This window comes from Gobio gobio (assembly GCF_949357685.1).
Source record: "Gobio gobio genome assembly, chromosome: 3".
Lineage (NCBI taxonomy): Eukaryota > Metazoa > Chordata > Actinopteri > Cypriniformes > Gobionidae > Gobio > Gobio gobio.
In genome coordinates, this window is record NC_137099.1 from 51,852,131 (window position 1) to 51,866,780 (window position 14,650).

Consider the following 14,650-nt stretch of genomic DNA (forward strand, 5'->3'; position numbering starts at 1 on the left):
TAAGCATTTCACGAGTTCTCAGCTGGTCAAAATACCATCATATGTAGGCTACGCACTTAAAGCGAGCTTATTTATCCAGCACACAGCATTGTTTTGGATGTTTAGTAAGTTCTGTCGCGTATCCCTATGCCTTTAGGTTTGGTATCTTTAGAATCCGTGTTAAAATGACAATGTGAACGCTAAGCGGACCAAGTGTAAACACACCCTAAGTGTTATATAAATATTATTTATAAACCATTATAGCATATTAATATATTGAATTGTTTATTTTTTATGTTTTAATTTTAGTTGTAGAAATTGTGCTTTTTTTTTTACTTTTTAAAAGATATATTTTTTTTAATTTAGCTTTTATTTCAGTTTTAGTCATTTTAGGACATAAACATATTTCACTTCGTTGCATAGGGCAGCATTTATAATTATATAAGCATTTTAAAGGTAGGGTAGGTAGGATTTTTTTCCAAATTTGTTTAAACTTTCTTTATATATCAATACATAATTAAAATGTAAGTACCCTGAAAAAGAAAGAATAAAAATTGAGTGTCTGTAGACCTCTCACGACTGTTTTAAAGACTGCTCATTATTTCAATTCACTCCACCTTCTCCCTTCTGGGCTCTTTCCAAAGCCACGCCCCCAAAACACATGAACGCGCTACGCCGACCACGATCAGCTCAGGTGAAAGACGCATTATTTACCTAAGACGAGCGGAGAAGAAGTGCATGTAGTGACATCATGTCAGAATCACATGTAATAAATAAATCTAACTTTATCATTATGAATATAAACAAATAAGATGTCTTTTAGTACTCACTATCAAGCTAGAATAACGATACTGGTAAAGTTTAAAATACACACACAACACAGTGTCTACGACACACACAGATACAAGATAAAAACATCAGTAAACATTGGTAGAGAATATAAAAACAAACCAAGGGCCGAAATAAACGTGCAGGTAAAGTTCCCGGTGAACATGGTAAAAGAGTTTAGACAGAGGGTAGTAGCTAAAGCTAACTTAGTTCTAAAAAAAGTTCCTGGATGTGGTGTACTAGCTTTTACACATGCGTTTTGTTATCTAAAGTTACATTTTGCGAAATTCAATACGACAGCGATCAACTTGAGCTAAGCATATTGAGTATTTATCATCTCTACTAATGGCTCGCTAAGTGTATAACATTGTAACTTTATGCTAAGTAATGTTATGTTAGCTATATTAGGCAGCTACGTGTGCTAGTGATGCATGCTTCATGAAAACATAAACCAAAAAAAATGCATAATCAAAATGAAAGATTACCTGTCCAGCAGAAATACAGCCTCTTGAACTCCTCAAATCAAACGCGTGCGCCAGGGTTGCCAGGTTTTCCCAACAAAATCTGCCCAATTGCTACTCAAAACATTTAGGGTTAAAAAAGTGTCTTTTTGGTAGGGCTGCCTGCTAAAATTCGGATTGCAGATTAAAAAGTCTAGAGTCACTCGATTTTTATACTCTTTTTCAGAGTACTTACATTTTAATTATGTATTGACATATAAAGAAAGTTTAAACAAATTTGGACAAAAGTGTTTTAGATCATTCTTACCTACAGGCCTCTACATAGCGCCCATTTTGTGCGCATTTGCGCCTGAAAATGACTGCGTGCGACTGTGAAAAAATATTTAGGCGCACCGGTGCGAGTGACCCGATCGATTCTCATGAATAGATGTATAATACAATTGGAATAAAAACTACAACTGCCAAAGTGCATCAACACTGACTGACTGAGCAACTGTTGCGTTTCGTGCTGCAATCAACTGCTTTTCATGCCTTTTGTCAGCAGAGCATGAGCAAAAAACGTGTGCGACGGACTACACTTCACAGATTGTTTACCAGGTAAAACGTGTGTGACGCAGCCATGCGCGCTTACCAGACGCCTCGCGCTGATGTTTCTTTGCAACCAAAATTAACTAGAAATACTACATTTGGATTATCATAAACCAGGTCGGAAATTAACAGGGGCTTGGGGCAAAAATGCCACCAAAAATGAATTAATAAAAAATCATTTTAAAACGCCCCTGTATGAGTGCTTGATTTAATCTGTATCAGCTGCAGTCCATACAAATGACTAGATGCATATGAGTGAGTACATCATGAATCCATTTACCAAACCGTGTTTTTATCTTACCCTGAATCACTACGATACACATACAATAAGTGTTTACATTCTGACTATTTAATTCCAGTTTGGGTCGCAGCGCTGCGGAGGAGCACAGTCCCTGTGTGACTCGCCATAGACGCAAACAGAGAGAAGTAGCTCCGGCTGCAATGTTCTTCCGCGAGACGCGTGCAATTCTGTTTATTAAGCGCCAGAGCGCATAAAGTTACGGACAGCTATTGCTCCGAGTATTGACGTGATCTTGTACAAAAGTCCAATAGACAAGTTGATATTAATTAACAACGTTTTAGGCACAATACTGTCTATTTCGGGAAACTACACCAGAACGTTGCGCATCTCCAAGCGGTTTGATTCGAATGAATCTGCGTTTGAACGATTGAATGAACGACTCGCACATAAGACTTGACGCCACCTACTGGCGGTTTTATTTTCATTTATACTTTGCATGGACTTTTTATTTAAAATATAAAGCTTTTAACTAAGTTTCAGTTTAACTTGTACATAGCCCATTTCTAAATTCAAAAAGTTATATTTAAAACATTCATACAACATTATTCACCCATGAGCTGCATTAAATCTATGTAAATGTGTCTAAACAGCACTTCAGATAGAGCTGCTGTGGCACTTCTACAGTGCAAAGATTGATCTTTTGATGCTGATTTAATTTGATTGGTAACAGTCTGGTTGTGTCTTATTGCTCTAACTGAATTTATTGTTTAAATTAACATTTTAAAAACAAAATTTCTATTTTAATTGAAGAAATTGCCAAAAGATGATGCATACATTTAATAAGATTAGAAAACATTGCTCTTATAATGGTAAAAATGCCCCTGGACATTAATTTAAAGGGACAAAGATTATCCTGGGAAAGTTATAATTGGAATGCGTGTTATTGATCAGAAAGTGCTCCTATATTTTGGACTGTGCTCCTAATTTTTTTAAATTAGGAGCACAAGTGCTCCTCAAGAAAAATGTTAGCGTAGAGCCCTGACCTACCCTACCTTTAAGTTTTTAATCTAATATTTTTATGATGTTTCATATGTTTCAGCTTTATTTCAATGACTGAAAACCATTTTTAATAGTTTTATTTTACAAGAACAACACTGTTTAGCATCAACAGAAGAGTAGAAATGTTCAAGAACTTCTGTTAGAACTGAATGTCTTAAATGGTTCCAAAAAGAACCGGTTCCTGTTGAAGTGATACTCCTATTGGATCTGCATCAAGTGAAAAAGCATATAAACTGTCTTTTAAAACTTCAAAAAGTGGTTTATGTGCATGTGCAGATCTTTACATGGATGGGTAACTTGCTAGATCTCGCCTAACTAGATTTGTGTAAATGTTTCAGGTGTGAATGTGACTCCGGGCTGCAAAGTCAGCGCAGTGATTCTCCATGTCGACCCTTTAAAGTCTGAGGTCCATGTGTCGCTGCTTCCAAAGTTGATCACGATCAAGAAGACGGTAATTACAACACAGAGCTCTGAAAATCCACAGCATCTGACTTGTTAATTTAAAGGAAGGCCTGTTAAAGTTGATCCTTTTTGTTTTTCAGTTGACAGAGGACTCCAGTCTCACAGCAACAATCCAGTACACAGATAAAGACTTTGCTGTCATCTCATTGGATGACACTGGTCACCTGACTATCATTCCCCTTCGGATTCACTTAAATAACATAGTGGATTCAAAGACGTTTTCAGTTGGTTCCTGTCTGAAAGTGACCGTGGAGGACCCGAGCAGCGAGGAATTAGGAGGACTTCCTCTTGTATCATTCCAGCCCCCTAATGCCAAACAGGAGCGGACTAAATCCAAGAGCAAAGGTCCATCCCATGACCTCGTTCTTGGGGAAGTGATGACGGTCACAGTAAAGAAACTGAAGCCCATGGAAGTGCTGGTGACGCTACCATCTGGGATCACAGGAAATATCCATATGTCTGAGATAGAGGAGTCTCCCGCGGTTGGCAGCTTCCCAACATCATCCCTGAAGGTCGGGCAAAAGGTCGAAGCCAGAGTGATTGGAGGGCGCACAGTTCGTGGACACAAGTAAATACAGCGGCGTTAAAGTGTAACTTTGCCGATTTCAACCAGCTTTGTATTGTTACAATTTCAGTAGTGTACAACGTTCTCAGTGTTACCTGGGCCGAGAAATTAATCTTTTGTTTGTTTTTTTGCACACCGGGACGATTATCGCGTGCACTTATCGCCAGCGTTTTTCGAGACATTTCACGGCTCGTTTTTGTGTTCACACCGAAGCTAAATTTCACTGGCGATGCGCCGAGTGAACGTGCAAATTCAGTAGATGGCGCTCCCGGTACACAAGGTGGTGCTGCGCCACTTTACGCTTCTGACACTTGCTTAAAATGCACATATGTAGATCATGGAAATCAACATTTTCTCGGGGGAGCAAGCCCCCGAACCACCCTAACTGCCTCACATTTGGGATATCACTGATTATAAACCTGCCTACATTGTATGATTAAGGGATGTACAATATGGGCATGCAGAATAAGGCATTAATATTTGCTTTATAAGTAATAATAAGCAGGCAATATCCTAATATGCATACTAATAAGCTACTAGTTAATAGTGAGAATTGGACCCTTTTTTTCCCATACCTTCAGTGGGGGCTGAGCCCCCCTAGAATGAAAATCCTAGAAACGCCCCTGCTGTCTGGCAAGCAGCATTAGCAGCTCGTCTTCTTTGTCTACTTACTTCCTCTTCGTCGTATCAGTGTGTGCTCGGCAAGACTGTTTTGTCTTACAAGGCCGCACCAAAACCAAAAAACTAACCCAAGGAGGTTTTTAAAAAATGGGGTTAAACGTCGGCGATAAACATGCATGAAAATCGTCCTGGTGTGAACAGGCCTTAAGCCTTTTGACAGCTCCAATGCTTTTGTGAAAACTACAGATTTTACTTCCGAATTTTTCTATCCCTGTCCATGGACAGTCAGATCGGGTTATTAACAGAACAGTTATTTTAAGGGTATCTGTATCATACTGTCTACTCTAAAAATGGAACAGTGTGGCAACAGCTTACCTGTACGGGACAGCGTTTTGCTTTGGGTGGATCTGACGAGAACGACAGTTTCTTTCAGTTTTCCCCTCCGTTTGGCCAAAAACACTGTAGTCAACATTTCAGAATGGATGACAACTAAACACAGAGGTTTTCTGATTGTTCTTCTCTGCGTTCTCTCCGTATTTACGATTCTTTGCTGCCTACAACGCACTGAATCCATCACTGGAAACCTAAAGTAACTCACTCCTGCTAAACATTTACTCTTTAAATTCTCGACACCATTATGATTAAAAGTTTGCTAAGAAGTAGTGATGCACCGAAATGAAAATTCTGGGCCGAAACGGAAAATGTAGGATGCACTTGGCCGAAAACCGAAACTGAAGCCGAAAATGGCTTCTTTTAAAAACGCATATATATTATATATATATATATAGCTTGAATGGAATGGATCTGAAATGAAAAAATCACGAACCAATAGAATAATCAAACTTTTATTAAGTTACATAACAAAACATAAAATATTTTTAATAATAAATATAAATAATAATACCAAATAATATTATTCTTCAAGTTTTATGTTCCATCAAATAAAATAGTTTTTTAACAGCAAAAAAAGATCCACAATTATCTGAATAACTGCACACAAAATCACAGAATGGTTCTCATTAAGAACATGAGATGCTGCACTGAATAGTCTCTCACTGTCTGTCACTGTTCTCCGGGAAAAATGACATTTGGGGGGTAAAATGTGTTTTGTTTTTTTTGGCAGGGTTGCCTGCTAAAATTCGCATTCTTGGGTCTAAATATCACATAATTGGGGTCGCTTTAACCCGCGGACCTGGAAGAACATCCCGGACTTGGCAACACTGCTTGGGGCTGTTAAATACCTGTGTGCAATCCGCACAAGCAATGGAAAGCGGCCTTCGTTTGCGCGCCAGTAGTCAAGGGGATTGTCGCTTCTGGCTATGGGTAGTTCAGCTGGATACGTCTCTATTTGTTCTCATACCGCTGACATGCTTCATCTTTGATAGGCAGACGCGTCGCCTGATAACAGCTCACCGTGAGTGAAGCCTAAGCGCTTGCGCACGGATGGGAGGGGCGGGTGATATTCATTTTCAGCTTACGTTTTTTGGCTGTTTGTTTTATTTCGGCCCGAAACCGATAATGCCATTTTCGGCGGTCGAAATTTCGGTGCACCCCTACTAAGAAGTATTTCCTACTAAAGCAAGGTGGTTCATGACACTAGCAAGTGTATCCATAGCAGACTGATGGGAGTGGCTTTGGGTGGCAATATGCCCAGTGCATTATGGGTGTTGAAGTTTTCCTACCTATTCTTACCTAAAGGCAAAAGAAGAGCCTTTTTTCTCCGCTTTCTCTAATCAGGTTGCACAGATTTAAAAATGTATTTTGCCTTTCTATTGTATAGGCAGCCAAATTTTATTTACATAATTTTATAGCCAGCGGTGAAGTTTGTGTTCCATCCAAAAATTTTAATATTTTATTTCGTTTTTCATTTATTTAAATTCTTTGTTTACTTTATACATTTATTTTAAATTGTATTTGTTTTATTTTTTTAGATTCTTTGGTGTTTTTAGTTGTATTATTTTTATTTAAATTATTTAAATGCTTTTTTTTATTCTTTTGTTTATTCTATTTTTGTTTTTCATTTTATTCAAATGCTTTTTATTTTGTTTTTAAATGCTTAAATGTATTTTATTTAATTTAGCTGTTTTATGAGTGTTTATTTTACTGTTTTTCTATTAGTATATCTTCCAAAGACCCATAATATTTCATATTTTGCTCCGTTCATATTTAGTTTTTGTGGCTCAATGTGAGGGATATGCCACATGTTTGCCTCATGGAGTTCTTGACTTCATGTAATTTAAAACACAATTTAATGTTGCAGAGTCAGACTTAAGTTTTAATTACTTGCTAAAGGCTATTTTTACTCTCTTTAAAACTTCACAAGTGTCAAAAACATAAAAGCAGGATTCAGTGTTGTAGCCCAAAATTGTTGATGAATACTTTTCCTTGGTGCTATAGTGATAATGTCAGCTTTTATGGACTTTTGAAATGCTCTTATTTGACATTTGAGAAGCATGAATTTTAATTTGGCAAAGCATTGATTTTTTTAGTTGATGATTCTCATAAAATATTCTCTTTCAACAGGTACCTGCCGATCTCTCACCCCAACTACGCTGTTTCTGTTCCTGAACTCAGTCTTCTGCACAGGTATACATTGCAGCAGCTCTCCATACCTTAATATATGTGAGCAAGCTGCATATGGCAACAATTGCATCAAACATTTGCTGTCTGTGTGTGTTTTATTGTGTTATTTGGTGGTACTGCAGACCTTAATTTACCCTTTCTTTTTCAGTACACTGAACGCTGATGACAAACAGTCAGTTTACAAAAACTACAAACCCGGAGATAAAGTCATATGCTTCACATCAAAGGTAACTCTTATAATCTAAAGAGCAGCAAATAGAATTTCAAACTGCTTGAACTGTTGAACTAATTTTTGTTGTTTTTCAGTACGACCAAAAAACAAAAACCTTAGAAGTTCATATGCAGCACAACATCACTGGAACAGTTGAGCTGTTAGCCATGACTCAAAAACCTGGGGTGAGACTCTACCATTTTGTTTTTATTGCATCTTAAATTCAGCATTTTAACCTTCATCCTTCCCTCTGGTAATTTTTTTTTTATTTATTAAAAATTGACTGTTCATCGGAGTGGTCCAAGACCTCAGGACTTTTGTCGCACTTGAGCCACGAATACACAACAAAAAAATTGACTGGATTTGTGAAGTTTGTGGTTGTAATAAAAAAGAAAGTAACATCCTTCCCTCGCGGGTCAATTTGACCCCTTGGAATGCTTGTTTAGTATACATAGAAAAACCTGAAAAATGCTCAAAATGAATGGCAAAAAAATATTTTATAATGTCTACATGTGTATCTGAATGAATTCTGAATCTTCAGGACCCAGCAGAATAGCTTATTTGCTCCATATAGAGCCATAAGGCTATCTAGTGGCAAAATATCATGCTATATTATTATTTTTTTCCACAAGAGGTCAGAAGAGACACCCACATTAACCCAATGTGAGATGTTTTGAGCTGGTTATTGCACTTATTGGAGTTATTTTGAATTTAAAGGGTTAGTTCACTTCAAAATGAAAATTTCATGAATATTTTATTTGCCCCCTTCCCATCCAAGATGTTCATGTCTTTTTTTCTTCAGTCGGAAGAAATTACGTTTAGAAAAAAAAAATCCACCTTTTAATAGTAGAAAATATTTACAGTAAAAACCTTATCAGGAACTTACTCAACCTTGTGAGGGCCAAAAAGGAAAGCCAAAAAAAAGCAAAATAACTGTTCATTAATCGTAATCGAGGTAAAATGTTCAATTAATCGAGGTTTTTATTTTTGGTCAAATCGTTAAAGCCCTACGTCACAATATTCCTCATTTGAATAATTCACGCCCAAGGCATGCGAAAAATAAAGGGGCAAGGCCTGGTTGAGTTAGTAGTGTGTTGAAACTCCGTTATGGTAAGGGGCGTGACATTTCCCTAACACACTTGAAGTGCTTCACCAATCACAAGACACTGGTCCAGCCGACCAATCAGAGCACAGTTTTTAGAAGGGGCTTCAAAGAGACAGGAACTAAACAGCGTTACTGACAGACTGGGAGGAGAGGTGCTGCGACAATGTAAGATTTGAGAGAAATGATGTGGGAGAACCTGTTCTAGTAGACCCTAAATACTAAATCAAGACTCTGTAAAAGGACATAGCGGGTCCTCTTTAAATGAATGTGGTAACAAACAAGCTATAACTTCTATAAATTTGTTTCCCCCACAGCAAGCTAATCAGCCAGATAAGCTTTTTAAAGCAGGACAGACTCTTTCTGCGACGGTTGTTGGTGTTAGTTCCAGCAAGCATATTCGGCTGTCACTCACAGGTAATATTTGTTCGTTTTATCTGGAGTCATTTCCTAGCTCATATTTTCTCCATGTTATAACAAACGCTGAGTCACATTGCACTTGATGTTGCACTTCTGACGCACGTTGCAGTCGTCCCTCGAGTCTCTTTAGCATTTCCTGTGTGTGCTGTTGCTGTAGGGATGTACAAGCTGGAGCCAGGGATGGTCACTATGGCGAAGATTTGGAAAGTTGAGACTCACCTCCAGGGATTGTGTCTTCAACTCCCATTTGAGAATTGGGGTTTTGCTTCGGTGACGGATCTCTCTGATGCATACGCAGACGACCCACTAGAGCCGTACAAACGGGGCCAACTAGTCCGGTGAGTCATGACCTAGCTGGAATTGTTTATGATGAATGTCTTAAGGGCTTTTCCTGCAATGAAGCTCTAAAATGTGAAGTTTGTTAATGTGTGTGGAGAACTTCAGCGTTTCATTACGTCCCTCCAGGTATATGGTCACATGAATTGTCATTTCACAATGAGATGACACTGGTTGAAGATCTGCCATCACATAAGCAATCACTTTTCATTTTTGAAACATGAAGACATTTTCATCATTTCTATTTTGATTTTGTTACGTTTTTATTGATTATTAATTTTCATTACAAGAGGATGGTATCTCAGACAAGAAATTCAAATAAAGTTAATACATTACCTAAAGAAATATTACACTGACAGTAAAGTTATAGTAATGATTTTTAATAAATGGTAGCTGTAACAATAAGAGTCCAATTTGCAATTTAATAATAATTACAGTTGTCTACTTAAAGGCCATCGTAGGTGTATATGACTTTCTTCTTCCTTCAGCCAAACACAGAGTTATATTAAAAATATCCTGGCTCTTCCCAGCTTTATAATGGCAGTGAATGGTACCTTTTTTTTTTTTTTTTTGAAGCGCATCCCTCCATCATAAAAGTAATCCATACGGCTCCAGGGGATTAATAAAGGCCTTCTGAAGTGAAGCGACTTTTTTGGGGTTTCAAAATTACCATTAACTCCCATTATAAAGCTTGGAAGAGCCAAGATTTTTTTGTTTTATATCTCTGAAAGAATGCTGAAAGAAAAAAAAAGTCATATATTCCTAGGATGTATTGAGGAATTATGGTATAATTTTCTTTTTTGGGTGAATTAGCCCTTTAAGATAAGAACTTTTATATAGCTGCTTGGTACAAATCCAAATGTAAAATGTATTGTATGCTTCTGATTACACTTTCCTTTTAATTGTACACAAAAAAACCTCAGGATTGTACACTTGACTCCTAAAATAACCTTCAATCTTCAAACTCTTTCCTCTTTCATTATTTTATTGTATTTTTCTCATGTGATGTTGTAATTAAGCATGTGGCCATTTAGAAATTCAACACGTGTTTTGTTTTCTAACAAAAGTCACTACATTGAACGTTATAAGTAAACATTTTAGATTTGTGCTCTTTCTATCCTGAGAAACCAGCAGCATCAGCATGAAGTAAGAAATGGGTGGTCTATGTCGGTCTTTGACCCATATCATCTGTGGCTTTCTTCTCAGAATATTGAGAACATCCGGCGTACATGTGTGTAATTGTGCAAGTGATAGCCATCCGGTTTTATTTTATTTTTTTGGCTTGTATTTTTTGGCCTTCAAGTCATTTGAAACGAATTATTCATCAAAGCATTCTGTTCTCATGTAGACATCTGACGAACCATTTCCATTTACAAAGAAGTCTTAAGCTGACTTTAGGTTTGCTTTGTGTTAGATGAGTTAAAGTTTAGGTTTGTCTAATTTAATAATTTATTTGTTTATTTTTAATTACTTTTAATTAATTCATTCCTCCCTTTCTGCAGGATGTATAAGGACCATCAAAAGAAAGTTACAGACCCAGACATTAAGTCAATTTCCGATATAAAAGAGGGCCAGATTATCAGAGGATATGTGACGTCTATTAACGATAAAGGCATTTTTGTGAGGTAAAGTGTCTTTTGATGCACATATTTTTAATGAAGCCATTCTAGTCTCCTGAGTTTAATTGAAATTATTTTATATTTATATTTATATTTTTTTTATAAAAAGGTTATCGAGTGCCATCTCTGGAAGAGTTTGGTTACAACACGCTACAAAATACTTCATGAAAGACCCAAAAGCTTTTTTCGAACACATTGCCCCGAGTACACTGGTGACAGCCAAGGTTCTCAGGTAATGTTTCTCACTTCACATGGAGTCCTAACCTACCCTTATTTATACAGAAAAAAATTGGGATGCTCAAAGACCAACAATGAAAAATAACCTACTTTATTTGTGCTTCGTTTTCATATTTTTCATATAAATGAATTTAAAATTTCAGCGTGAACACCGAGAACAGCCACGTGAACCTGTCGCTGCTGTCAGAGGACACTGGGAAACCAGATCTACTTCCAGAATCCCTTGATGTACCACTGCGTCTGACGGGGGAGAAGAAAGCCAAATATGACGAAGATGCCAAGAGGAAACGAACTCTCTCTGAGAGCCAAGTAAGTGTGTGTGTGTGTGTGTGTGTGTGTGTGTGTGTGTGTGTGTGTGTGTGTGTGTGTGTGTGTGTGTGTGTGTGTGTGTGTGTGTGTGTGTGTGTGTGTGTGTGTGTGTGTGTGTGTGTGTGTGTGTGTGTGTGTGTGTGTGTGTGTGTGTGTGTGTGTGTGTGTGTGTGTGTGTGTGTGTGTGTGTGTGTGTGTGTGTGTGTGTGTGTGTGTGTGTGTGTGTGTGTGTGTGTGTGTGTGTGTGTGTGTGTGTGTGTGTGTGTGTGTGTGTGTGTGTGTGTGTGTGTGTGTGTGTGTGTGTGTGTGTGTGTGTGTGTGTGTGTGTCTGTTAGTTTTGAAGAGGATGGATTTGACCTTGTGCTTTTATCCCTGTAGCAACAAGACGATGAGAACATTAGAAAGAAGTTAAAAACGAAAAAAGATAAAGGATGCACAGAAGAGCAAACCTCAAAAGAGGAGAAGAAGATGAAGAAGAAGAAAAAGAAATCCGAGGACAGTGACAGTGGGGTAGATGTGTATTTCAGAGAGAAGGAAGAAACTACATCGAATAAAAAGTGTGGCCAAGTAAAGGTGACACATCTTCTCTTTTTAGATCAATATGATTGATTATTTAGGTGTAAATATAGGTGTAAAATGTCCTCTCTGATATGTAACCCAACTGTTGTCCGAATGTTTAGGGTAAAGAGGAGAAAACAGAACCAAAACGGCTGCAGGTGACATTTGGCTTCCCATGGCAATCAACACTGTGCACTTTAACACCTTTTGCCGCAGTAGACGACACCCATGAATCCAGTGAGGATGAGCAGGAAGTCAAGAGCAAGGTGAACTCACACATACATCAAAACCAAATTGCTCCCGTGTAAACTATTGTACGGAGCCCCCAAAGGGACATGGGGATGGACAAAAATATGAGATGGAAGGGAAAAATTACATTTCAATGCTATTGCATTTACCGAGACATTCACTGAAGCACTGAAATATAGTTTTTACTTCCATCGTTTATTATTTCCATAACAAAAGGTTCTTGGAGGTATGGGAACATTTTGCAACTGAATGCAAAGTTTCTCAGGGGACCCAAAATTCTACAAACGAACGCAACGTTTCTTGATGGACGCAAAATTATAAAAACGAATGCAAAGTTTCTCAGTAGACGCAAAGCAGAAATGTTTCACAGGGTAATGCAAAAGTTTTGCGACATGCAAAGTTTCTCGAGTGAACGCAATTTTTTTTCTGAAATTTTTTTTTCTCAAGGAGATACAAAAATTTAGCAAATGAACAGAACGTTTCTCAGGGGGCGCAACATTTTTACGAACAAACAGAACTTTTCTCAGGGAGACGCAGACGTTTTCCGAAAGACCCAGTTTCTTGGACCTACTCAAAAGTTTTGTGAAGAAATGCGAAGATACTCGGGGTGAAATGAAAGGTGCACACGGGGAAAAAATTGGTGAAGGATTTACTTTGAAACAATTTTCACTCAAAAATTACTAGTAAATTTCACAAACAATTACAAAACGTCAAGAAACACATAGAACCAAACGTTAAATTTTGAAGTAGAAAAACTGAAAAAGTATTTTCTTGTTAAACTCGCTCCAATAATCTTTGTTTTATTTACAACCAACTTTGAAAAATAATTTTGTGGACAGAAAGAGGAACCATTTACTGTGTGTTTGCAGGCAGTGAAAAAGTCCCGTAAGGAGCTCAAGCAGGATCAGCAGAATGCGGAGCAGCAGCTCAGCAAGCTGGAGGCGGAACTTATGGACACATCTGTACGACCAGACAGCACAACGGCGTTTGAGCGTCTGCTCCTGTCGTCTCCGGACAGCTCCCTCCTCTGGCTGCAGTACATGGCTTTCCATCTGCAGGCCACAGAGATCGAGCAGGCGCGTGCCGTCGCCGAGAGAGCCCTCAAAACCATCTCCTTCAGGTGAAAGACTTTAGTAGTCATTAAATATGTACAACCCATGTGCTGCTACAGGAAACCTGTTTGAACTGTAGTTCCACTTAGACTGTAGTCGCAAAGAAATCACGCTTTTAATTCAGGGATTATTGGCGTGTTGCTCTGCCCCCCTTTTAGCATAAATGTTTTGGAAAAACATCCAAATGAAAATTTGACAGCTATTAATCAGTTTGTTTGTGTGTTTAGAGAGGAACAGGAGAAGCTGAACGTGTGGGTGGCCATGCTGAATCTGGAGAACATGTACGGGACACAAGACAGTTTGCAGAAAATCTTTGAACGGGCCATCCAATACTGTGAACCTCTTCCTGTGTACCAGCAGCTAGCCGACATTTATGCCAAGTCGGACAAGATTAAAGTGAGTATTATGTCCGGTGACGTGATCCGATTGGTTGTTAGTTGAGATGCGCTGATGTAATCTTTGTAGTGGTGGGTCGTGGGAGACATGACCAAAATTCACAGCCACTTACACGGCCATTTAAAGGTTTACTAAAGTTCAAACTTGTTTTCTTGTGCACGGGACAGCTATTGGCATATGACAGCACTGCCCAAAAGGTTATTGCTCCTCCTACATAACAGCTTTTTTAAATTAGTTCTTTTGTCTTTGGGTCGTTATATTTCTCACAGATTTCTGCTCGTTCTGAATCAGATACAAATAAAGTAGCACAATAAAGATTACATTATGAATGCATTAGAGAGCGATTGCGTGTGAATTAATTCCACCTGGTAGCGTCTTTCTACTAATGGGGAAGTTGTGAGTTTTAGTTAAGAAATATAGGCTAGAATTTTTAAGTTTCAAAGCTATTTTATTGATAAATCACAGAACAGTGTTGACACAATACATGTCTGCGCTCCTGAATGAGTCTGTGCTGCGCGTGCAATATCGGTGTGATGTGTGAGCTATGTGTGTGCATTACAATACAGCACGCATTAGTTTAGAACGGCGATTAACTTGCGTGTACAAGAAGCTGTTTTCTCATTTTAACTGGCTTATCCTCTATAGGCCAGCGACTAGTCGACGTCAAGCTTAAAGCGTCATGGCAGAGCAAAAGTCGTCTAGTCTGTGCAACCC

General features: G+C 38.2%; 1 protein-coding gene across 1 annotated transcript in view; it reads left to right on the plus strand.

Annotated features, from left to right (window-relative positions):
• pdcd11 (programmed cell death 11) overlaps positions 1–14,650 on the plus strand; it is a 35,695-nt gene that overhangs the window by 16,033 nt on the left and 5,012 nt on the right. Inside the window, 15 exon segments of the mRNA XM_079813236.1 lie at positions 3,495–3,607; positions 3,699–4,186; positions 7,328–7,390; positions 7,536–7,614; positions 7,694–7,783; positions 9,018–9,117; positions 9,278–9,458; positions 9,538–9,585; positions 10,959–11,081; positions 11,185–11,307; positions 11,456–11,621; positions 12,000–12,194; positions 12,302–12,445; positions 13,298–13,548; positions 13,768–13,936. Coding sequence (XP_079669362.1) covers positions 3,495–3,607; positions 3,699–4,186; positions 7,328–7,390; positions 7,536–7,614; positions 7,694–7,783; positions 9,018–9,117; positions 9,278–9,458; positions 9,538–9,585; positions 10,959–11,081; positions 11,185–11,307; positions 11,456–11,621; positions 12,000–12,194; positions 12,302–12,445; positions 13,298–13,548; positions 13,768–13,936 — 2,333 coding nt within the window.